Source organism: Dipodomys merriami, unplaced genomic scaffold (genome assembly GCF_024711535.1).
Source record: "Dipodomys merriami isolate MVZ:Mamm:240054 unplaced genomic scaffold, mDipMer1.0.p SCAF_10, whole genome shotgun sequence".
NCBI classification, from domain to species: Eukaryota; Metazoa; Chordata; class Mammalia; order Rodentia; family Heteromyidae; genus Dipodomys; species Dipodomys merriami.
The window spans coordinates 3,587,501-3,611,387 of NW_027202271.1; the positions used below are offsets into that span (position 1 = coordinate 3,587,501).

The window sequence follows — 23,887 nt, forward strand, 5'->3', positions numbered from 1 at the left end:
CTACAGCACTTTAAAATAATGATTTAAAACAAAACCCACTTGACACATGTTGGTAGCTCAAGCCTGTAATCTTAGCTACTATGGAAGCTGAGATCTGAGGACTGCAATTTGAAGACAGCCTGTGCAGGAAAGTCCATGAGCCTCTTTCATCCAATTATCCAGCAAAAAGCTGGAAGTGGAATCTGTGGCTTAAATGGTAAAGTGCCACCTTTCAGTGAAAAAGCTAAAAAGACAGCACTCAGGGTCTGACTGAGTTCAAGCCCCAGTACTGGCGCAGGAACATCCCAAAACCTCACTAAAGCTTCACGCTGTCTTTCTGATCACTTGAGCAAGGGAGAAAAGGCTGCATGACATTCAGCTAATTTTCACAACTGGTTTGCCATCCTCCCCTCCTTACTGTGGGTTTCATGTTTTGGATACAAGCCCTGCACCCGCACGTACATGCGTGGCACTGGGTGGGTGGGGACAAGCAGCCTGCACTACAGCGCAGGGTGCTGCCAGCCAGGCCAAAGTCCCCTTCCTCCTCCTCCCAGGAGTGGGGCAGCGGCCAGGGCCAGAGCCTTCTACCCAATGGGATCACTTCCTAGGTCAGACTGCTCTGGACTACCTGGGAGAAGTGGCATTCTCCTGAATTACAGGTGATAGGAAGGGCAGTGGGGTTTTGTCTTTCAAAAGAATATTCATGGAGATAATGGATTTTAAAAAGAAAAAAAACACAGATCATGCACAGCATTCTGCTTAGCTGTAGGCAGACACTCTGGTCTCCGGATGAACTCCTTTGCCTAGCGTTCTTCCAATGGAGACGCGCACGTAGCATGCACACAGACGACGCCCTGGGAAGACCCCGCCAGCGGCATGGCGGGACCGTCGCTCCCCGAGTGTGCGGTCCCCCGTCCGGAGGTGGCACCGGCAACAGGTGGGCAGAAGCCCGGTGCCGCACCCCGGAGGGCGGCGGGTCCGGACGGGGTGCGTTCCACTCACCGCGGGCCACGGAGCCCCGGCCCTTCCTCGCCAGGGTCTGCTGCACCTGCTCCTGGATCCGCAGGCTCCGGGCCGCCTGCCCGCTGCGGCCGGCGCTGCCCACCAGCTTCAGCTTGGCGTCGGAGGGCAGCGCCAGGCTGGAGCTGTCCAGCTGGCCCAGGATCTGCTGGCCCAGGACGGTCCGGATGTAGCCGCACTCGGCCAGGGAGCCGGGGGCCGCCATGGCGTCGGCGGCGGCGGGCGACGGAGTGAGAAGCCTGGCCCAGGACCGACCCGCAGAGCCGCGGCGGAGCTGGGGGCCGCGCTACGCCCGCTCGGACACGCCCCGCCCGCCCCGCCCCCTGGCGGCCCGCCCCGCCCCCTGCGCGGGGGTGAGGGTCGGATGGGAGCCTCCGCGCACGGCCGGCCCCGGGGGCGGGGCGCGGCTCCGGCCCGCGGGCGCGCTCACTCAGGTCGCGAGGGGCGGGCGGGGCGCGCACGGTGGGGCGCACTGCGGGCGCGTCCCCGCCCCCGGGGTCGTCCCGCCCTCGCTAGGGCGCGGGGCCAGGCCCCTTGGGCTGCGCGGCTCGGCCTCGCCCCGGGAAGTCCGGGCTTCCGCGGAGGCGGGGGAGGCCCTCCGCACAGGTGCGCCGCCGGGGCCCCCGGGGCGGCGGGCGGTGCGCCGCGCTGTTGGGCTCCGCGGGCCACGCGGGCGGCCCTCCCGCGTCCGAGGGCCGTGAGGGGCCCCGGGGTCGGGGGAAGCCGCGGGAGGACAGCGCGCCAGGACGGCGACGTGAGGCGTGGGACTCCGAGAGGAGTCTCCCTTCCTCCCCGCACAGACGCAGCCCGGAAGCCAGGGTCCTCCCGCAGAGCTGCTGTTCTCCCCGCAGACACACGCTGTACCCGGCGCTCGGGCTCGTCCTCCTCGCCTGGAACAACACCCACGCCGGGAACCGGGGAGGGGCGCTGGCAGGGCCGACTTTTCTAGGCGATCCTGTTTAATAGCCCTGCCGACCTTGATGCGCCCTCTTTACCACCAGCCTCGGGGCAGGACCGGTGCCCTGGCGCCTCTGCCTTCCACCGCAGCTCCCGCAACTACTACTTATCACTCTTCCTTATGTTTCACACGCAGTTCAGTACCGAAAGTTCGAGAGCCAAGCTCCACAGAAAGGGCCTTCGACCTTAATATCCACCACCTGAGCCATTCCCCCGACTTTCCTCTTTGGACTTGAGAGGCAGAAAGGAAAAGGTTCGTTCTTGGCATTGAGCTACTCTTCCCTTGGAGCGTGTGGCCGGTAGGTCCACTTTCCTTAAAATAGTTGAATGGTGCTGGGCTCTGGTGGTTCACATGTCATCCTAGCTGCTCAAGAGACTGAGATCTGAGGATCGCAGTTCAAAGCCAGTCCCGGCAGGAAAGTCCCTGAGACTCTCATCTCCCAATAAACCACCGGAAAACACGTGGTAGCGTGCTAGCCTTGAGTGAAAAAGCTCAGGAACACCATCACCACCAACAAAAATCATTTGTTGAGAATGCACCTTTCCTCCACACCTCTGGGAAGTATATGGCTTCCTGTTTCCTGCCAGCAGTAAGACAGTATAGAGCAAACCAGGGCTAAAGGTTTGGACAAGTGAGAGATGACCATGTCACCACTGTTTCTCAACAAAACCACATGGCCAAAGGTTGTGTGGAATGTGGATCTTGTAAGCAATTTCTCCCAGCTCCAGTCCTACCAGTGTTTACGTGATGTATACCTTGTGCACAGCCCCATTATGCAGCCAGATGTAAACGTCCAACAGCGATGCTGAGATTTAATTGAAAACCAAAAGAGATTAAATTGCAAAATGAACTTGGGGGTCAAATAATTATAGACTCTGACCAACAAGCTCTGTTCCTGGTCCCCTCTTTCCCAAGGTCTCTTCTGGCAGCCCCAGGTCTGCAGCTTTGAAAGGTGATTTCAGTTCCTGCCCCTGGGGCTGGGGACATCTAAGTCATCACCCTGATTTCATGTGCCTGCTGATAGTGGCTTAAAAGCTCAGCTCAGACTCCATCACCATCCTGCACTGGGAAATGGAAAGGAAATTTTCTTTTTTATTTTCTTTTTTGGTACTGGTCCTGGAGCTTAAAATCAGGGCCCAGGCACTATCTCTGAGCTTTTTCTCTCTCTCTCTCTCAAAGCTGTGCTCTACCACTTTGAGCCACAGTGCCACTTGTGGTTTCTGGTGGTTAATTGGAGATAAGCCAGCCTAGCTTTGAACCACGATCCTCAGATCTCAGCCTCCAGAGTAGTAGAGATTACAGTCGTGAGCACACAGTGCTGGCTCTCTTTTATTTTAATTAGCCTAACTTTGCTTTGTTTGCTCTGTGTGTGTGTGTGTGTGTGTGTGTGTGTGTGTGTGTGTGTTGTCTTATTCCCTTTTTTAAAGTGTGATGTTGTATAATACGACATGTATCTATTAGGTAAGCTGCAGTCACTGATCACAGGGAAATCTTGTTAACATGTACTTGGGTGACTGCATGGGAGGAAGGGGCACAAAACATAGCGTTGGCTTACCCTCTGCAAACATCCTGCTTTTAAGAAGTCTCTATATTGTTGAATGGGTGCAATAGAAGTAGGGATTCTCCTAGCTAGCTACAGATCTGTGATCTCAGTTTGAGGCCAGCCCAGGCAGAGAAGCCTATGAGACTCCAATGAACCAGAAAAAAAAAAGCAAGACGTGGAGCTATGGCTCAACTGATAGAGTGCTAGCCTTGAGCAAACAAGTCAGCGTCATCACTCATATCCTGAGTTCAAGCTCCAGTACTGGCATGTATGTGCATGTGTGTGTGCACACAAACTCACAAGTTCTATGGGGAAAAAAGTTCTCTATATTCAGTGATGAGTAATCATGGAAATGTTCAACATCCCACAATGTCTCCTGTGGACTCCCTGCCTTCAGGCCTGTGGTCACAGGTCAGCCTGCCACATGGATCAGCAGTGACCCACACCTCCTGAACATCGAAGTCCCTCTGGTGACCACCTACCTCCCATCTCGGCTCCAATTTTCTCTATAATGCTGATCTTTAACCCATATGTGCTATATTCTTATTTCAGTACTGTCAGCCTAACAAGTCATATAACATGTACAGCAGATAGGCTTAGTTATAGTCTTATAAGGGAAAAAAAACCCAACCAACCAAGATAACATTTAAATTTGTTGTGAGTGTGCCTGTCCTGGGCTTGAAGTAAAGACTATGTGCTCTTGGTTAGGTTTTTGATTCAAGGATGGCAATCACAATTTGAGTCATGGCTCCACGTCCAGGTTTTTGGTATTTAATTAGAACTAAGTGTTTCACTGAGTTTCCTGCCTGGGCTGACTTCCTGCCAATCTCAGCTACAGCCACCATAGCCTTGTTCTGAGATAACTTTTCAAGAGAGCTCTGATCACCCAGTTGGAGCGTGGAAACAAAATGCTAAGAATCCCTTTCTGGCATCTGGCTATTCTGTAAGTTGTCTAGTACTTAGATTCACTTTGGAAAACATGTTTATTATTTCTTTTCTTTCATTTACCAACAAAATCTGATAAAAGAAAAAAAAGCAAAACCACAGTAAGTAGCATCAATTATGACGTTTGGGTTCTGTTCGTTTTGCCGGGACCCTAAAATAAAGGATTTTCTTTTCAATTAGTTTTAATCAATTTATCTTTTTGAGCTGGTACTAGGGCTTGAACTCAGAGCCTCATGCTCTTGCTTAGATTTTTGCTCAGAGCTGGTGCTGTACAACATCTCCATTTCCAGCTTTTTGATAGCTTATTGGAGATAAGAGTGTCTTGCATTTGACTATCTAGGCTGGCTTTGAATTTTTTTTGGGGGGGGGGCAGAGGGAGGAAGTTGTGGGTCTTGAACTCTGAGTCTGGGTGCAATCCCTCAGCTCTTCAGCTCAAGACTAGTGCCCTTACCACTTGAGCCACAGTGCCACTTCTAGTTTTCTGGTGATTTATTGGAGATAAGAGTCTCATAGACATTCCTGCCTAGGCTGGCTTTGAACCGTGAGCCTCAGATCTCAGCCTCCTGAGGAGCTAGGATTACAGGCATGAGACATTGGTGCCTGACTTGGCTTTGAATCTTGATATTTAAGTCTCAGCCTCCTGATTACAAGTATGAATTACTGGTGCCCAGCAGGATTGAGTTTTGACTTAATTTATACACTCTAGCTTTGAAATACTAATCTTTGTTTTCAGATCTACAGTTAGGATTTCCTTAGAACGATCTTTAAATTTCGGGGAACACCACTATGCAACCAATAAAGTTCCAAGAGGAGTAAATAAATATAGCTTGAGGCTTAAGGCAGAAATAATACTTTAGTGGAAAATATTAAAGAAAATTAATGGCTCTCAAATCTTTGATTTATGTTAAGAAAACAAAATCCTAACCTTGGACTTATTAAAAACATGACAACATGCATCAAGCTGTTTCCTACTACTTCTAGGGAATTAATGTCAATTGCTTTCCAAGTATTTCCTAAATCAGTCTAAGGGGCCTGGCAGAGAGAAAATCTAAAATACCCCTCTGAGTTGATTTCCACTTTTAGCAAATGGATATGTTGCCAAGGCAATCAGTAGCAGTTTTGTCATCAGCTCTGTAAACTGAAGCTGGATCAGGTCTCCAAAAGAAGGCTGTGCACATGGAGGTGCTGAAAACCTCACTCTTCATGGGTACTGAGGGCTAAGGTGTTTAATTCACATGTTCATCTTATCTGTCATTTGGGGTATAGTGTGAGTATATAGGTCTGCATCCTATTCTTTTTGAGAGGAACTCAAATTTGGTGTGGGAGGTGGAGACTAGGTGAGCACTGGGCAGTAGGCTGGCAGTGAGTAATTTGTGCACAGGAGTTGAGTAGCTCCTATAATCAGGACTCTGACTTGGGCACTGGTGGCTCATACCTATAATTCTAGCCACTCTTGAGGCTAGGATCTGAGGATGTGGGTTTGAGGCCAGTCCTCAAAGACAAATCCAAGAGACTTATCTCCAGTTAACCAGCAAAAAGTTAAGGAGTGGCTCAAGTGGGAGAGTGCCAACCTTGAGCAACAACAACAAAAAAAAGCTAAGTGAGAGCACCAGGCCCAGATTCAAGTCCCAATACCAACATACACACAAATTTAAATATATATAAATAAATATAAAATAGTATAAAATAATATAAACTGTATAATTGTTACATATATTTGTATAGCATGCAAAATATATGTAAATTTAAAATGTAAATATGTAATCTATAATAAAATATATGTACAGGAATATGACATATATTGCACTTCATATATTTGAAGTATTTCAGAGTTGAATATAAGGCCCTGTTTTACATAAATGTACATACACTCATGAATAACCTATTTGCATTTCTGGTTTCTTTTTTTGTATGCACAGTAGTCTTTTTTAACTCCCAAAAGTAAAGTATTACTTATTTATAATCTTAAAAATTGTCTTTCAGTATATATACAAAGGAGTATTTATTTATTTATTTATTTATTCATTTATTCATTTATTGTTGGTCATAAGGCTTGAACTCTGGCCTGGGCGCTGTCACTGAGCTCTTTTGCTCAAGGCTAGCATTCTACCACTTTGAGCCAAAGCACTACTTCCAGTTTTCTGGTGGTTAATTGGAGATAAGTGTCTCATGGAATTTCCTGCCCAGGCTGGCTTTGAACCGCGATCTTGGCCTTCTATGTAGCTAGGATTACTGGTGTGAGCCATCAATGCCCAGCTTAGGAGTTTATATTTTATATAGGAAAAATAAAGCTAAAAACCTTGCCTAGGTTTTAGAAGCCCCACCTCCTCATCCTTTCTCTTCTTCTCTTTCACTGCTCACAGTGATGAGCCATCACCAATCACCTCTGCCTCTCTCATGGAAGAGGGAAGGAGATAAGGGGAGTGCATGCAGGTGTGGAAGCGACGCTGGCACCTTGGCTGCATTTAACATGATTTACACTCAATAATGGGCCAATTGTTATTATTTAGAATTAGCATCTCTCTCAGAGACTGGCAAAATGATCATCATTACTATTTTATGTGTGTGTGCCTGCACTGGCTGCTTAAACTCGGGTCTCTTTCTTAGGCTTGTTTATTTTCCACTCAAGGCTGTCTGACACTCTACCACTTGGGCCACATCTCATCTTCCTGCTTTTTACTGGTTAATTGGACGTGAGTTTCTGTCCAGGTGATCTTAACTTTCTGAGTAGCTAGGATTACAGGTGTGAGCAACTGTTACATGGCACACACACACTCACACACACATACACACACACATATTTTGTCAGTCGTGGGGCTTGAACTCTGAGTCTGGGCGCTGTTCCTCAGCTCTTCAGCTCAAGGCTAAGACTCTACCACTTGAGCCACAGTGCCACTTCTGGTTTTCTAGTGGTTAATTGGAGATGAGTCTCACGGACTTTCTTGCCCTGGCTGGCTTTGAACCTCTATGCTCATATCTCAGCCTCCTGAGTTGCTAGGATTATAGGCATGAGCCTTTGGTGCCCAGCCCTTTTATATTTTTTAAAGATAGTTTCTATTTAGCTAGGATATGGAAACAACCCAGATGCCCCACCACAGATGAATGGATCAAAAAATTGTGGTATCTATACACAATGGAATATTATGCAGCCATTAGAAATGGCATTTGCAGGGAAATGGATGGAGCTAGAAGGAATCATGTTGAGTGAGGTAAGCCAAGAGCAAAGAGACAAACGGTACATTGTCTCCCTGATAAGTGGATGCTAAATCCAAAATGTTAGGTGATACGACAAAATTAACTTCCACTCATCTGGTCGAACCACTACTAAATATCCCCATGCTGCTGATCACATGTATGGTGTATATGTGTACACTGTTATATGTTATAGACTGTGATAGACAATTTGCTCCAGGAAAGTTAGAATGAACTTGTGACTTTATTTTTTTCTTTTTCTTGTGTTTAATTTTTAATTTTTTTAAGAAATTGGATTGGCAAAATTCTAAGATTTTTTTTTCTGGAAATATAAACATTCAACAAAGTTCTAGTTAAGTAATAGAAAAAAAAGAATCATTCCCCTGGAAAAATAGGGAGTAATTTATGGAAAGGTTAGTTAAAAAGACCCAGTCCCTGGACTATTTCCTGTTCAAAGCAACTGTTCCAACTATATTCTGAAGCATAATGGTTATGCTGCGTTAAGTTTGGTAATAGCTTGAACTTGTGACTTTAAATGAGCATCACAGTATTGTGAAATTTGGGAAATTATGTAATCACTTAATCACAATTTAAAAAAAAAAGAACCTGGGGAAGGTAGGGAGGGAAAGATTGGGAGGGGGAAAACAATGGAGGGGGTAACAATGCTCAATAGGAACTGCTCATGTAACTGTAACCCTCTTTATAGTATATTTACAATAAAAAAAGATAGTTTCTATTGAAAGATAGATCTGAGGAATTTGATTGCTAACATTATTGTTATTTTTTTTTTTTTTGTCGGTCGTGGGGCTTGAACTCTGGGCCTGGGCGCTGTCCCTCAGCTCTTCAGCTCAAGGCGAGCGCTCTACCACTTGAGCTACAGCGCCACTTCCGGTTTTCTGGTGGTTTATTGGAGATAGGAGTCTCATGGTCTTTCTTGCCCGGGCTGGCTTTGAACCGCGATCCTCAGATCTCAGCCTCCTGGGTAGCTAGGATTACAGGCGTGAGCCACCAGCGCCCGGCTATTGTTATTTTTTTAGAGAACGCTGTAACAATGTGTTAAGTGCAGGAAAGTTTAAACAATCACTTGTTTTCACAATTTCTTTTGATCCTTGAACCTGAAACCCAGAAGTTCTGGCAAATCTCACATGTCAAGGCTGTTTTAGTCAGGGCTTCTGTGGCAGTCCCCCTTGCAAAGAGGCCTTAGGGAAGCCCCCAGGTCTCCATGGTGACAAGGATGGGTCTGGGCAGAACACACATTGCTGCATGCCTGAGCTCACTCGCTTAGTTGGATAGCTCAAGCTTTGGTAGCAACCAAATTTCCTCAACATCACTTCTGGGTTCATGTTCAAATTTAGAATCTATTTGAACATTCTGCTCTTTTAAAGCTCCAAGTGTTCTATCTCAGATCACAGGAGTTTTGTTTTTGAAGAAATCTTGGCCAGAGAACAAAAGTCAAATAGAAACCTTAGGGGTTGCTGCTGGTATATGCAGAGGAGGAAGGTCTTGGGAATTTGTACTGGGGCAACAGCTTCTATGAAGATGCTTTACTGACCTCATCCATATTTGGACTAAACTGTGAACTGTGTGTGTGTGTGTGTGTGTGTGTGTGTGTGTGTGTGTGTGTGTGTGTGTGTGTGTGTGTGTGTGTGTGTGTGTGTGTGTGTGTGTGTGTGTGTGTGTGTGTGTGTGTGTGTTTGCCCACCTGTCCTGGGACTTAACTTAGGGCTATTAGGTATTGCCTTCCCCCCTGAACTCAGGGCTTTGCACCTGCCAGGCAGGTGCTCTTCTACCGAGCTAATCCCCAACCCCTGGGAGTTGCCTCTGAACTTTTACATTTCTTCCTCAAGGCTAGCCATATCTTCACTTTCAGTTCTTTATTGGTTAATTGGAGATGAGACTCAAACTTTTCTACCTGGTCTGGCTTTGAACCAGGACCCTCAGATCTCAGCCTCCTGCGTTGTTAGGATTACAGGTGTGAGCCACAGGTTCCTGGTTAGAAGTTTTGTTTCAAAACAGAGTCTTACTCTGTCTTCTAGTATGGCCTGGAACTCACTATGTAGTCGTTGCTGGCCTTGAACTCAAATTATAGTCATCTTCCTGACTCAGCTGGGCCTGGCTTCCAGAGGGGGGGGGGAGGGAGAGAGAGTGTATTTGTGTGACCATAATAGGACTTGAACTTGCCTTCATGCTCTTCCTTGGCTTTTTCCCTCAAGGCTGGTGCTCTTCCCCTTCAGCCACTGCTCTATGTCAGCGTTGTGCTAATTAATTAGAAAGGAGTGTATGTTATGGACTCTTCTACCTGGAGTGCTTTGAACTGGGAAACTTAGATCTCAGCCTTCTGAGTAACTACGAGTGAGCCAAGGCCACCCAGCTAGTACTAGGGTTTGAACTAGGTCTCATGCTTTCTAGGCTAGGCAGGGGTTCTATGCAGGGGTTCCCCAGCACTAGGACTGACTTAGATTCTGTCACCTGTTGAGTTTCCATGAAATATCTAAGAGAAATGCCTACAATATCAGTAATTATCAGAAAATTACTTGTCATTCCAACTACTTCTTAGAGGATTGCTCTGGGGAGTAGGTTTCAGCATATGAAATTTGGGGGGAGGGGCTGGGAAGGTGGCTCAGTGGTAGAGTGCTTGCCTAGCATGCATGAGGCCCTGGGTTCAACTCCTCAGCACCACATAAACAGAAAAAGCCAGAAGTGGCACTGTGGCTCAAGTGGTAGAGCGCTAGCCTTGAGCTGAAGAGCTGAGGGACAGCGCCTAGGCCCAGAGTTCAGGCCCCACGACCGACCAAAAAAAAAAAAAGAAATTTTGGGGAGGGCCAAATATTCTGATCAGAGAAGGTATATGCCAAACGGAACTGAAAACTGATACTAAAACAAATACCTGAAACATGTATTTATTCTTCACAGCAGCACTATTCACAATCACTCAAGTGTGAATCAATGGATGAACATATAAACAAACTGGTATGTGTGTGCATTACAATACTTTTCAGAACTCCAACACTCATATACACTACAGCCTGAATGAAACTCGAAATCACAATTCTAGAGGAGTGTTGGTGGCTCATGCCTGTAATCCTAGCTACTCAGGAGGCTCAGCTCTGAAGATTATAGTTCAAAGCCAGCCCTGGGCAGAAAAGTCTGAGACTCATCTACAATCAGAAAGCTGGAAGTGGAGATGTTGCTTCAGGGATAGAGCACCAGCCTTGAAAGGTAAAACTAAGGAAGAGCATGAGGGCTTAAGTTCAAGCTGCAGATCCAGCAAACGTACTGACACGTGCATGTGTGCATGAGCGTGCACGCGCGCGCGCGCGCACACACACACACACACATATGAATTTCATATCAAACATCATAGCTGAATGTTCAGCAGATGCAAGCCCCGGTAGTAGGCAGGGATTCAGAATTTTTCAGTTTTTACTCATGTAAACAAAATGAACAATATCTGTTCAATATCAATTTCTAAGGCAAACAAGTATTTAAGTGAGAAAGTGAAACAAGTCAAGGTATTTGTTAGGATATTGTTCTTTGATATTGAGTTGTGGGAGGGATGGAGACTAGATTTTTGGCTTAGTTTCTTTAGTTGAAAAGGTACGCTAATAGAGCTTTGAATGCACATATGATTTTTTCTTATAGAATAAGGCTTTTTTTTTTTGGGGGGGAGTGGTGGATGGGAAAGGTTGGCAGTATGGGACTGAATTTAGGACCTTGTGCTTGCTAGTTAACATTTGAGCCATAACTCCAGTCTCTCCTGCTTTTAATCTTTTTTTCTTTGTTTCTTTTTCTTTGTTTCTTTCTTTCTTCCTTTCTTTTTTAAAAATAAGGTCTCATGCTTTTGACAAAGGTAGTATCAAGTAAGATCCTCTCATCTCTACCTTCTTTCTGTATAATGGGGATTGCATATATGTACTGCTACATCTGGCTTGTTTTTCAGATCAGGTCTTGCTAACTTTGTCTGGGCTGGCCTTGAAACAAAATATCCTCTAGTATTTTGGAGAATTATCACAAATATGTGATATTCTTATCTCTAATTAACTAGCAAAAAGTCATAAATAGAGGTGGTTTAAGTGGTATCTTGCCAGCCTAGAGCAACAAAGTTAATCAGAACTATGAGGTCACGAGTTCAAGTCCCTGTACTGGTACTAAAAAAAGAAAGAAAAAGAGAAACAATCCAGAAATTCTGTTATCTTAAAAATGTTCAGGAAAACTATAACTTTTCTCATTTTTCTTTTCTGGTGATCTACTTGGACAGCATCACCTTGTCTCCTGCAAAGCTGGCATTGAGGTACAGCGACACCATGTGGCTTTTCTGGGGCATTGGCACCCAAGTAGGACTAACATTCCCCCCTCCACCCGGACTAGTACTGAGGCTTAAACTCAGAGCCTTGTACTTTTAGAATTTTCTCTCCAGGCTGGTGCTCTACCAGTTGAGCCACCTTAACTTCTGGCTTTTTTCTGGCTATGATTATAGGTGGGGGTTGGTGGCCCTGACCAACAATGTATTCTTTACTTATGTGTCACCACATATGGAAAACAAGAAACAATAACATTTTAAGCCTGCCAGGGATCCTCATCCTCTGATTGCTATCTGATAAAAACATTTTTGTTTTTTTCTAGAATGGAGTTGTTTTAGTAGAGTGAAAGAAAGCCTAAACTTTGAGAATGTAAAATCTATGATAGTGCTGATAAAACTGTCAGTGCCCTTAAAACAATGTGATTCATAAGGCAGAGAGAACGTGTCTGGTGCCAGTGGCTCATGCCTGCAATCCTAGCTACTAGGGGACTGAGGCAGGGGCATAGGGAACTTTAAACCAGTCTGACCTGCAGAGCAGCCTTCTATCTCATGTTCCTGCAGCTTCAGAAATACTCAAAATGTCTTGATTGAAAACAAGAGGAAAGAAAATTTGAAACAAATAATGAAGTAAAAGTAGATTTGTCAGCATACAAACACATACTGTAGATTCGAAAGGGTAGGTTGTTCTAGTGAGAAAAGCCATCTTCCTTCCTTCCTTCCTTTTCCTACTTCCCTCCCTTTCTTTCTTTCTTTCTTTCTTTCTTTCTTTCTTTCTTTCTTTCTTTCTTTCTTTCTTTCTTTCTTTCTTTCTTTCTTTCTCTTTCCATTTCCTTCCCTCCCTTCCTTTCTTTTTCTTTCCTCCCTTCTTTTCTTTCCTTCCTTCTCTCCTTCCCTCCTCCCTCTTTCCTTCCTTTCTTTCTCTTTCCTTCCTTCCTTTCCTTTCCTCCCTCCTTTCTTTCTCTCTCTTTCTCTCCTTCCTTCCTTCCTTTCTCTCTCTCTCTCTCTTTCTTTCTTTCTTTCTTTCTTTCTCTTCCTTTTAGTCAATCTCTTGGGAATTGTTTTTCTGAAAAGTTCCTGCTACAAGCTCATTGAATTTTAGTTACATCCAGTTCTATTATAAGGAACATCTTTTTGTACCTGGTGAACCTGAGGCTAGTCAATAGGACAGAGGGGCAGGGCCTTCTGGGTTAGGAAAGCAGCATGTCTGGTTTGTTTGTTTGCTTCCTGGATTTGGGGGATGGAGCATGGTTTTGTAGAAGCAAACTTTGCCTTTACATTGTTGTCCTTACTCCTATGTGAATCATGAGGCGTATCTACCATAGTTTAGTCCATTATAACCAATTACTTGTTTTTTGTTTTTTTGTTTTTTGGAGTTGTAGGGCTTGAACTCAGGGCCTGGGTAGTGTCCTTGAGCTCTTCTGCTCAAGGCTAGCACTCTATCACTTCAAACGACAGCTCCACTTCTGGTTTTCTGGTGGTTAATTGGAGATGAGTCTCATGAACTTTCCTGCCTAGGCTGGCTTTGAATGGCGATGCTTAGATCTTAGCCTCCTGCGTACCTAGAATTATAGGCATGAGCCACCAGCACTTGGCCACAATTATGATTGGAGGGTTTATTTTTTTTTTTTTTGTCTGTCGTGGGGCTTGAACTCTGGGCCTGGGCATTGTCCTTTAGCTCTTCAGCTCAAGGCGAGCGCTCTACCACTTGAGCTACAGCGCCACTTCCGGTTTTCTGGTGGTTTTATTGGAGATAGGAGTCTCACGGTCTCTCCTGCCTGGGCTGGCTTTGAACCGCGATCCTCAGATCTCAGCCTCCTGAGTAGCTAGGATTACAGGCGTGAGCCACCAGCGCCCGGCTTGATTGGAGGGTTTATAAAACCAGACATTGAAGCTGAGTGCTGGTGACTCACTCATGTAATCTTAACTGCTCAGGAGGTAGAGATCAAAGAATCACATTTCAAAGCCAGCCTGACAGAAGAGTCCAAGAGACTTTTATTGCAATTAACCAGCAAAAAGCTTTTGTGGAGGTGTGTCTCAAGTGTTAGAGCACCAGCTTTGAGAAGAAAGAGCCAAAGGACAGAGCCCAGGTATTGAGATCAAGCCCTAGCATTAATGGGCATGCATGTACAAACACACCCAGAAAGCAAAATCTAAAAAATAACAGTAAACAACAACCCATAGAAACCCCTAGAAATGTATTTCTTGCAGCTCTGGAGAAGGCAGTTCATCCTGGCTGCGGTGCAGGCAGGTCTGCTGTCCTGTGCCAGGCTGTGGCTCGAAAGAATGTGCTTTCCCATAGCTTCCTTTTTGTTGGGCCTGACAGGGAAGGTGCTGAAGCAGCTCTGTGGGTTCCTGATCAGGAGACCAGTCTGGTTCATGAAGGCTCTGCCCTTGGGAAGGAATCACCTCCCAAAGCCCCACTGTCTAAGACCACGTACTTGGGACTGAGAATTCCAGTATGTGAACTTGGGAAAACCTAAATTTCAGTCCATTGTCATTGGTTTACTCTAGAGATGGAAATATTTATACATACATGCTAATTTTTTTCCTGCCAATACTGGGGTTTGAACTCAGGACCTTAGCATTTTGTCTCAAGGCTGGTAGCTCTACCATTTGAGCCACAACTCTACTTCCTGCTTTTAACTGGTTAATTGGAGATAAAAGTCTCACAGATGTTTTTGTTGGGGCTGGCTTTGAATTGTGCTCCTCTGATCTCAGCCTCCTGAGTAACCAGGAATATAGTCATGAGCCCCCAGTGCCTGGCCAGATGAATCCTCCTTAATGTAACTCAAAAAGTGGCAATTCTATTTAATGGGAAATGAAAAGGTGGGGCTCTGGAATTTTTCCTTCTCATCAAAGATTTCTTTTTTTTTTTTTTTTTTTTTAATTTATTTTTGGTGTCTGGTCGTGGGGCCTGAACTCTGGGCCTGGGCGCTGTCCCTCAGCTCTTCAGCTCAAGGCTAGCGCTCTACCACTTGAACTACAGCACCACTTCTGGCTTTTTTCTTTTTGCTTATGTGGTGCTGAGGAATCGAACCCAGGGCCTCATGCATACAAGGCAAGCGCTCTACCACTGAGCCACCTTCCCAGCCCCTTCATCAAAGATTTCTATGAAACAATGATCTTACATTTATTTATTTTTAATGTTTTCCTTTTTTTTTCTTTTTGCTTATGTGGTGCTGAGGAATAGAACCCAGGGCCTCAGGCATGCAAGGCAAGCACTCTACCACTGAGCCACCTTCCCAGCCCTGATCTTACATTTATACTATGAGTAAGTATATACATATACTCCATATTCATGGCTTCAAGAAATGCACTAGCTAAGCCACACCTTATTTAGGTGAAAGCAAAGGAAGTTAAGTAATTCACTGGCACATGGACAAGATTTCATTCACTAGATTGTGACATTTCAAAACATTAGCCTTCAAAACACTGAATGATACAGGGGGAAAAAACTGGCAGAGGGATTCCTCTCTATCCTATTTTGAAGATGAGGATAACAGACTTGGTTAAAACCAATGTGTGTGCAGCACAGAGACTGGCCACCAATCACAGACTTAACAGGAGAACAGATTCACCTCTTCACTGGAAGGACTCTTTGTTTTTCTTCCTTGAGCTTCTCCAATGTCACTTTATCTTTACTCATGTGTCCAGTGCTTCTAAAATCTGAAAAGAAGATTGGGTGCTGGTGGCTCAGGCCTCTAATCCTAGGTTCAATCCTAGGTTCAAAGCCAGCCCAGGCAGACATATCTGAAAAAGTCTTATCTACAATTACTCAGCCAAAGATGAGAAGTGGAGGTATGGTTCAAGTGGTAGAATCCCCGCCCCAGTACCAACTCACATGCAAAATCAGAAAGGAAGGAAACACAAGTTATTTTCAAATTGTGGTGTTTTTTCACCTTCCAAGTAGGGTAAGGAACGGCCCCTCAGTTTAGTGCTTTGATGACTACTAATGTGAAGTCACCAGGAGTGGGCAGATACATTTAAAAACTGTCAGGGGAAAATACATATGAACTAATCACTGCAGGCAGCTATCTGGTGGGTTATAGATTTGCTGCTGCAGACAATGTGATGATCAGAAATAAGACACAGGAGAGAACTTTGGTGAGCTGTCATCTATTTTCAAGCTGAATGTTCTAACATTTCTGAATGACTCAGGGATGAGGCATCAGTCTAGAATGCCGCTGCATATCACATGCCATGTGAATGATGAGGGGGATGAAGGAGTGCTTTCCTTCAGTGTTTGAGCAATAAACAATTCTGACAGAAGAAGAAAATAGCTGGGTGTGGTGGCATGCACTTGTGAGACAGGTAGGAGGCTTATGGTCCAGGGCAACCTGTGCAAAAGCATGAGACCCGATCTGAAAAATAACTAGAGCAACACGTGCTGCTGGTATCATTGGCGTGGGAGAACACCTGCCCACCAAACAGGAGGGACAAGTTGAAACTTCAGGACTCCTACTATATATGTATGGCTACAGCCATGTTCTCTGTACCTCTTACAGTCTGTGCATGACAATCATTGTCACTCAGCTCTCCTTGCCCCACGTAGGCTGGTGACACTGGAGAGATGAACCCTGAGGGAGCTCAGCTTCAGGGACCAGTTCACTGAAATCCAACTTATTGCTCACAGTACTGTAGGTATGTAATGTTTTCCACAAAGTAATAACCAGCGGAAGGACTTGTGATTGACCGTGGAATGGATGAGTGTGCTGTGGTCTGCTTTGTTGATTTAGTAAATACAGTTGGAAGATGTGGTTTCTCTGACCACATGCCTTACATTTTTGCCTCTTGTTTTTTTCGGATGTCATTGTCACATTTTCTTCTTCATAGCTAAACTATTGTATTATACCTGTACCAAACCATTATTTATATTCTGCAACTTGTATGTGATATAAATTAATACTTTGTTTTTTAAATTTTATTTTCTTGTAAAGATGCTATGCAGAGGACTACAGTTCAAGAGTAAGGCAATGAGTTCATTACTTGTTGAACATTGTTACCCCTTTCCTTATTGTTGTCCCACTATCCCTTTCCTCCCCCATTACTTTGTTTTTACCATTTTTTGCTGGTCTTAGGGCCTGAACTCTGGGTCTGGGCGCTGTCTCTCAGCTATTCAGCTCAAGGCTAGTCCTCTACCACTTGAGCCACAGCACCACTTCTTGCTTTTTGTGCTTATGTCATGTTGAGGAATCGAACCCAGGTCCTCATGCAGCAAGGCAAGCACTCTACCACAGAGCCATCTTCCCAGCCCCTACCTTTTTTTTTTTTTTTTTTTTGAGACAAGGCCATGCTATTCAGCCCACACTGGCCTAAACTTGAGATCCTGTGTCTGCCTTCTGAATGAGTGCTGGGATAATAGTCATGTGCTATTATACCCAGCATACTACTTAGTTTTGATTAAGTTAAATCAGATAGACATGAATGGGTGGGCAGTTCAAGAGTAATGGTTCTCATGGAGGAAGAATTGAGTGTCAGAAAATATTTGGGATACTATTTTTTTGGGGGGGGGTCTGGTCGTGCGGCTTGAACTCTGGGCCTGGGCGCTGTCCCTCAGCGCTTCAGCTCAAGGCTAGCGCTCTACCACTTGAGCCACAGCGCCACTTCTGGCTTTTTTCTTTTTGCTTATGTGGTGCTAAGGAATCGAACCCAGGTCCTCATGCATGCAAGGCAAGTGCTCTACCACTGAGCCACGTTACCAGCCCCCTAAATATTTTTAAAATGAGGATTTCTAATATGAGGATTAAATTTGGCTATTGGTCTCTTGTATTTATGTTCAGTAACTGTTTATTAACTGTGTGCTCATAAAGTTCTGGAGTCAAGCTACAATAACCAGATCTAGAAGTAGGACATTAAGATAATTTCTAGAATGGTAATAAGAGTGAATGTGCTGGGGGGAGGAGGATTGGGTGGGGGGGTCAAGGGGAGGATGGGATGGGAAGGGGAAACAAAGGAGGAGGCTACAATGCTTGATAAGAAATGTACTCATTATCTGGCCCATGTAATTGTAACCTCTCTGTATAGTATTTTCACAATAAATAAATAAATAAATAGAGTGAATGTGCTAATATATCTAAGATTAATGCCCAAAGTCAATATTAGATCTTATCTCTACTGATGTTAAAATGACTGTTTAGGGCACTGTGTTTTATGCCTGTAATCCTACCTGCTCAGCAGGCTGAGGTCTGAGGATCTTGGCTCCAGCCATCCTTCTAGAAAAGTCCATGAAATGCTTATCTCCAATTAACCACTCTACAGCTTACAGCAGATCTGTGGCTCAAGTGGTACAGTGCTAGACTTGAAACCTCGGGGACAGCCCAAGTCCTGGGGTCAAGCCCTGGATCAGCACCAAAGAAACAAAACAAACTAAGAGCAAAACAACTAAAAACCCACAAACAGCCCAACCAACCCCTCAAAAACTCAAAAACCAAAAATTCTATGTTTAATGGTTTCTTAAGCAGTAGGAAATGAGAGATAAGTAAATCACTAGAGCACAAGGAAGAAAGCACCAACTCTGTATATCACACCATTACTTCCCTAGAAATCTATCCATTGCTGGCTCCCAAATACCATCCTTGCTGTGTTTCAGAAAACGATGGTAGTTCAATCTGAATTCCAAGACACTTCTTGAGTTTCCCTCTATGTGTCTCCCATGAACAGCCTGCATCAGTTCTTTTTTTGCTTCAGTGAAATACCCAAAGCAGGCTAAGCTCTGTGATTTAGCTCATAGTTTGGACAGAGCCCTGGCTAGGTTCTGGGGAGGATCTCACACGGACAGGACAGCAGGAGGGGTGATGATGTCATCACCCAGGAATGGACACCACCATCTCATTCCTGCCCAAGGGAAGTGTCCTCAATGACTAGAAATGCTAGATGATAATATGGTGGCCTTGCTGTCTTTAGAATAGGTCCTAATGGCTGTCAGTCCAAATGCTGTCTAGAGCTGCTGAGGTCTACTTCATGGCTATGGCTTCCACATAATGTGCACAAGGAACAGGACACACAAAGGAGGATGGGATTTGAGAGGACAGAACAATGGTACCAGGTACCTTGGTGGCACCAGCAAAGGAAGGTCTGCTGAGAGAGGAGAGAAAAGCAGCGCCTCTTGAGATTTAGACCTTCATGTTGTCTGCAGGCTTCTCTCCCTCCCTTTTGTTTTGGTGCTGGTCCTGGGGCTTGACTGAGGGCCTGGATGCTGTCCCTGGGCTTTTGTGCTTAAGGCTAGTGCTCTGCCACTTTGGCCACACCTCTACTTCTGGCTTTTTGGTGGTTTATGGGTAATAAAAAGTCTCATTGGTTTTCTGGCTGGGCTGGCTTTTCAAGCATGATCCTCATAGCTCAGCCTTCTGAGTAGCTAGCATTACAGGTGTGACCACCCTTGCCTGCTTTTTTCCCTCTTTTCAGGGAAAATTCTCTTTCTCAGAGAAATCTGAGGCTTGTTTCTAACCAAGTTTTCCTTATAATAGATGAAAGGTGTTTTTGTTTTCCTCCCACCCCAATCTGTTTTTGTGTTCTGTTTGGCTTTGCTTCTTTTCTGAGACATGTTTTCACTATAAAAAATAGACAAGGCTGGCCTCAAGCTCAGGTGCAGCAGGCCTCTCTGTGGAAAGGAGAGGGATACATATGAAATGTTCTTTCTGAATTTGGTTTTTCACAGAGATTTTTTTCCTTTATTTGTTTTCATTCAGAATCTGTATTTTTAATAGAAGAAAATATTTACTATTACATTGTTTCTACTTATTCCTAAGTATGTATAACATGTTTGTTTAACTTGTATGTATTTTGTTTTATTTTTCAGTTATGGGGCTGGAACTCAGGTCCTGGGTGCTATCCCTGAGCTTTTTTGCTCAAGGTTAGCAGTCTGCCACTTTGAGCCATAGCGCCATTTCTGCTTTGTTCTGGTGGTTAGTTGGAGATGAGTGTTTCACAGACTTTCCTGCCTGGTCTGGCTTTGAACATTGATCTTCAAATCTCAGCCTCCTGAGTAGTTAGGATTACAGGCATGAGCTACCAGTGTCCGGCTGTATATATTTTAGAATGTGTCGTTGTTTAAAGTTAAGTCATTGTTTGGATATTTGAAGTAGGTCAGACATCTAAGTACAAATTTCAATTTTTTGCAAGGTAAAGAAAAATTAGAATGAACCTGATATGCTGTTAGAGATTATAAATTTTTAAGGAATATGTGAATTTATTTGTTATTTTATATTATTTACAGTAAATTAAAAAGAAAAAAAAAAGAATGGTCTACAAATGAGCTTGTGTGTAAGAGATTCATTTGCCCTTCCGTGTCTTATTTAAAGAAATGGGGGGCTGGGAAGGTGGCTCAGTGGTAGAGTGCTTGCCTTGCATGCATGAGGCCGTGGGTTCGATTCCTCAGCACCACATAAGCAAAATGAAAAAAGCTGGAAGTGGTGCTGTGGCTCAAGTGGTAGAGCACTAGCCTTGAGCTGAAGAGCTGAGGGACAGTGCCCAGGCTGAGCTCAGACCCCACAATAGGACCCAAAAAGGAAAAAAAGAATAAAAAAAAGAAATGGGTCATAGGTGAGAAAACAAAATGTATTTTTAAGTATAGATTTGTAGTGAGGAACTAGTGATTTGATAAACATTAGTACCTTCTTTTAAAAACTGTATTTTAATTATTCTTGTAAAAAAGGGTCTCAAGTCAAAATGTCAGGGTAATTTCTGCCCAAATGTATTGAAATGTCCAGCATTCCAGCCTTTAATATGAGGAGCTGTGGAGGAGCTGCTTGAGGTCTCTTCAACTTTGAATGACTGATTTCACACAGGTACTTTGGTCCTGGGCTCCTATTTTGACTGAGTTGTCCTGCACTTTATTATATCGCCCTCTAGGGGCTACACATTGAAAGGAAGGAGAAGAATCCTTTTTTTTTTTTTTTTCCTTTCATGCAATTGTTTCTAACATATTTATAAGATGATTTCTATGTTGCTTTGTATGTCCCTCCCCCACGGTATAACCCACACTTTCACTGTATTTGATGTTGGTATAATTTGTGGAGGGGAAGGGCAAAAACAAATCGTTTAACTAGGGATACAGGTGGACCCATAGCAACAATGAGATGTACAAGTCGTTATGTCAAAAAACAAACTTCACAACTTTGGTGGGGGGGTGGTGGAAGAATCGGGTGGGGGGAAGGAGGGAGTATGGGAAGGGATGGGAAGGGGAAACAAAGAGGAGGCAACATGTTTGATAAGAAATGTACTCGTTATCTTGCCCATGTAATTGTAACCCCTCTGTACGGTACTCTCACAATAGAAAAGAAAAGAAAAGCAAAAGGGCCAGGAGGAATAGAGTATAAAGGAACTAGACAGTGTGAGGAAAACTAAAATAGGATGCAGGAGCATACTGCAAGAAGTACATAAATAAAACACAGAATCACCATCTCCTGAGCAGGTTTTGTACAATGAGTATTTCATATCTTTGCTGGCTTAATCTTTATAAAAACTCCAGAAAGATCGTATAATCTATAATCTATAATCGTATAATCTATACTAGCTAATACAGAAATTAAGGACAGAAGGAAAAAACAATGTGCCAACCAATATTTCCAGCAAGGGATTCCAAAGCCAATGCCCTCTTAATATCAAATGCAGTTGGGAATATTAAAGATAGATTGGGATGAAGCTATCTTTGACTCTTTAGGGGTTTTAACCTCTTGCTGCGCTAGCAGGTGATGTGGGATGTGACAAGGCCAGCACCCTACTGCACGGCTGTGCATCTACTTATGGTTCTTTGTGGAACTGGAGGTGAGGGATTGAGTTTGCTGATGAATCCTAGTTTGTAGCTCACTCTTTCCAGAATGCATGAACTCAAATGGTGGAGGGGGGGGGGAACTCAGAAAGACTATTACAATTTTTCCTAAAGAAGTGATTTCTGAATCCCAGTTTCTGAAATATACACCATCCACTTGTAAGAGTTTATTTTTTTAAAATCAGCTTGAGTTGAGAAAAAGTGCCCTTATATTTCCTTATCTATTTCATGGCATATAATACTGTATCTATAACCAAAGGCTAGGGATGGCTGTGTTTGTCAAAACATCACTCTGGTTCAGGGCAATACACAGAAACACTGAATAAGGAAGTTCTCAAGCAGATGTGAAAGGAAATGCCTGTGTGAATGTTATTGAGCACACATGTGCACACCAAAATTCCTGCCGAAATTCCATACTGTCCCAAACTCTGGTTAGGGGTATTCAGCTGTCCTCCTGCCACACTTAAAGTGGAAGAAGCAGCATTTCTTCCTTTAAGTAATTTTTTTTTGCCACTCCTGGGACTTGCACTCAGGGCCCGGGTACTGTTGCTGAGATTTTTTGTTGTTGCTGTCGGTCGTGGGGCTTGAACTCTGGGCCTGGGCGCTGTCCCTCAGCTCTTCAGCTCAAGGCCAGCGCTCTACCACTTGAGCCACAGCGCCACTTCGGGTTCTCCGTTCAGTGGAGAGAAGAGTCTCATGGGCTTTCCCTCTCAGGCTGGCTTTGAGCAGGGATCCTCAGATCTCAGCCTCCTGAGTACTAGGATGACAGGCGCCACCTGAGGAATGGACTTTCTCCTCCCCTTTCTGATGAGGCCGAGAAAGCTATGTGCTAGCAGACTGCTCCGAGGACGCCAGCATGCTCACCCCTGTCAGATGACTACTTCTGGGGTCAGAGATGAAGTCTTTCAAATGAGACATAAAGGAGACTCCCTGGTTTCTATCTGGCTGCGTGGGCAGGGTTGCACGCCACTGCGCAGGACCGGAAGTGATGCCCTCCCCCCCAGTGGAACCCACTGGCCCCCAACCGGCCTCAGTGACCCACTTCTGGTCATACTTCAGAGTAACCTCTGCTGGTCCTCTTGTGTGGGACACAGGGGCCGCCATCCTGGCTGCTCAGGCCGCAGCTCCCCGGGTCTCCTGTCTGTGTCCCCCACATTGGGAGGAGAGCCCCGGGGGCCGCGGTGACCAAGGCGGCAGCTGAGTCTCCATCAAAGGTTGCAATGAGCTGGGCACTGGTAGCTCACACCTGTAATCCTAGCTACTCAGGAGGCTGAGATCGGAGGACTGTAGGTCGAAGCCAGAATGGGCAGGAAAGTGTGAGACTCTTATCTTCCAATAAACCACTAGTAAAAAACCAGAAGTAGTGCTGTGGCTAAAGTGGTAGAGCTCTAACCTTGAACACAGAGGCTCAGGGATACTGTCCAGGCCCAGATATTAAGTCCCAGGACCAGCAAAAAAAAAAAAAAAGGTTACAGTGAAGCCAGGTGCTGCTGCCTCATGGCCTATAATTGTAACTACTCATGAGGCTGAAAGCTGGAGGACTAAAGTTCCAAGCCACCTGGAAAAGTTCACAGCACTCTTTCTCTACAATAACCAGCAAAAAGCTTGGCTGGATGTCAAGCAAACAAACCATAGACAAGGATTTGTGTTTAAACCCCAATACTGACCAAAATAGGAGCTCATATATTTAGCTAAATAAAAATTGTGATCAAATAATATTTTACCATGAAAAGTAGCAAGACTAGAAGTCTTAATGTCATTTAGTGACTAAAACTTAGTCTTGAAACTAAAGACTTCAGCAATTAGTGTCTGTATATCTGCCAATGAGACCTTCCTGAACAGCATTCACATTTCTCTTTGAATTTTGATTATAAAAGTCAGGCTTGAGCTAGGTGTTGGTGGCTAAAATGTAATCCTAACTAATCAGGAGACTGAGATCTGAGGATCATCATTCAATACCAGGCAAGTCAAGAAAGCCCATGAGAATCTAATCTCCAATTAATCACAGCAGAGCTGTGGCTCATGTGGTAGAGTACCATTCAGCTTTGAGTGAAAAAGGTAAGGGTTAGTCCTAGTGCCAACTGACAAAATAATCAGACATATTAGGTGCTAGTGATACAAAATTGCAATACTAGCTACTTAGAAGGCTAAGAGCTGAGGATCATGAGTCTAAGCTAGTCT

At 44.6% G+C, this 23,887-nt stretch overlaps 1 protein-coding gene and 1 long non-coding RNA gene across 3 annotated transcripts in view; one reads left to right on the forward strand and one right to left on the reverse strand.

Moving 5' to 3' along the window:
- Nucleotides 1-1,242, reverse strand: part of Pkp2 (plakophilin 2) — a 60,015-nt gene extending 58,773 nt beyond the window's left edge. The window contains exon 1 of the mRNA XM_070038700.1: nt 982-1,242. Within this exon, the coding sequence (XP_069894801.1) occupies nt 982-1,204 (223 nt within the window). The 5' untranslated portion in view covers nt 1,205-1,242. The remainder of the gene's footprint in view (nt 1-981) is intronic.
- Nucleotides 1,243-1,482: 240 nt separating this feature from the next.
- LOC138836197 (uncharacterized) lies at nt 1,483-20,092 on the forward strand. Of its 2 annotated transcripts, none has more exons than XR_011374926.1 (5): nt 1,483-1,605; nt 2,093-2,255; nt 15,122-15,208; nt 16,443-16,578; nt 19,736-20,092. It is a non-coding gene; the product is annotated as an uncharacterized lncRNA (long non-coding RNA). The 2 variants fall into 2 exon arrangements; XR_011374927.1 differs by having other exon boundaries at nt 16,490-16,578.
- The last annotated feature ends 3,795 nt before the right edge of the window (nt 20,093-23,887 follow it).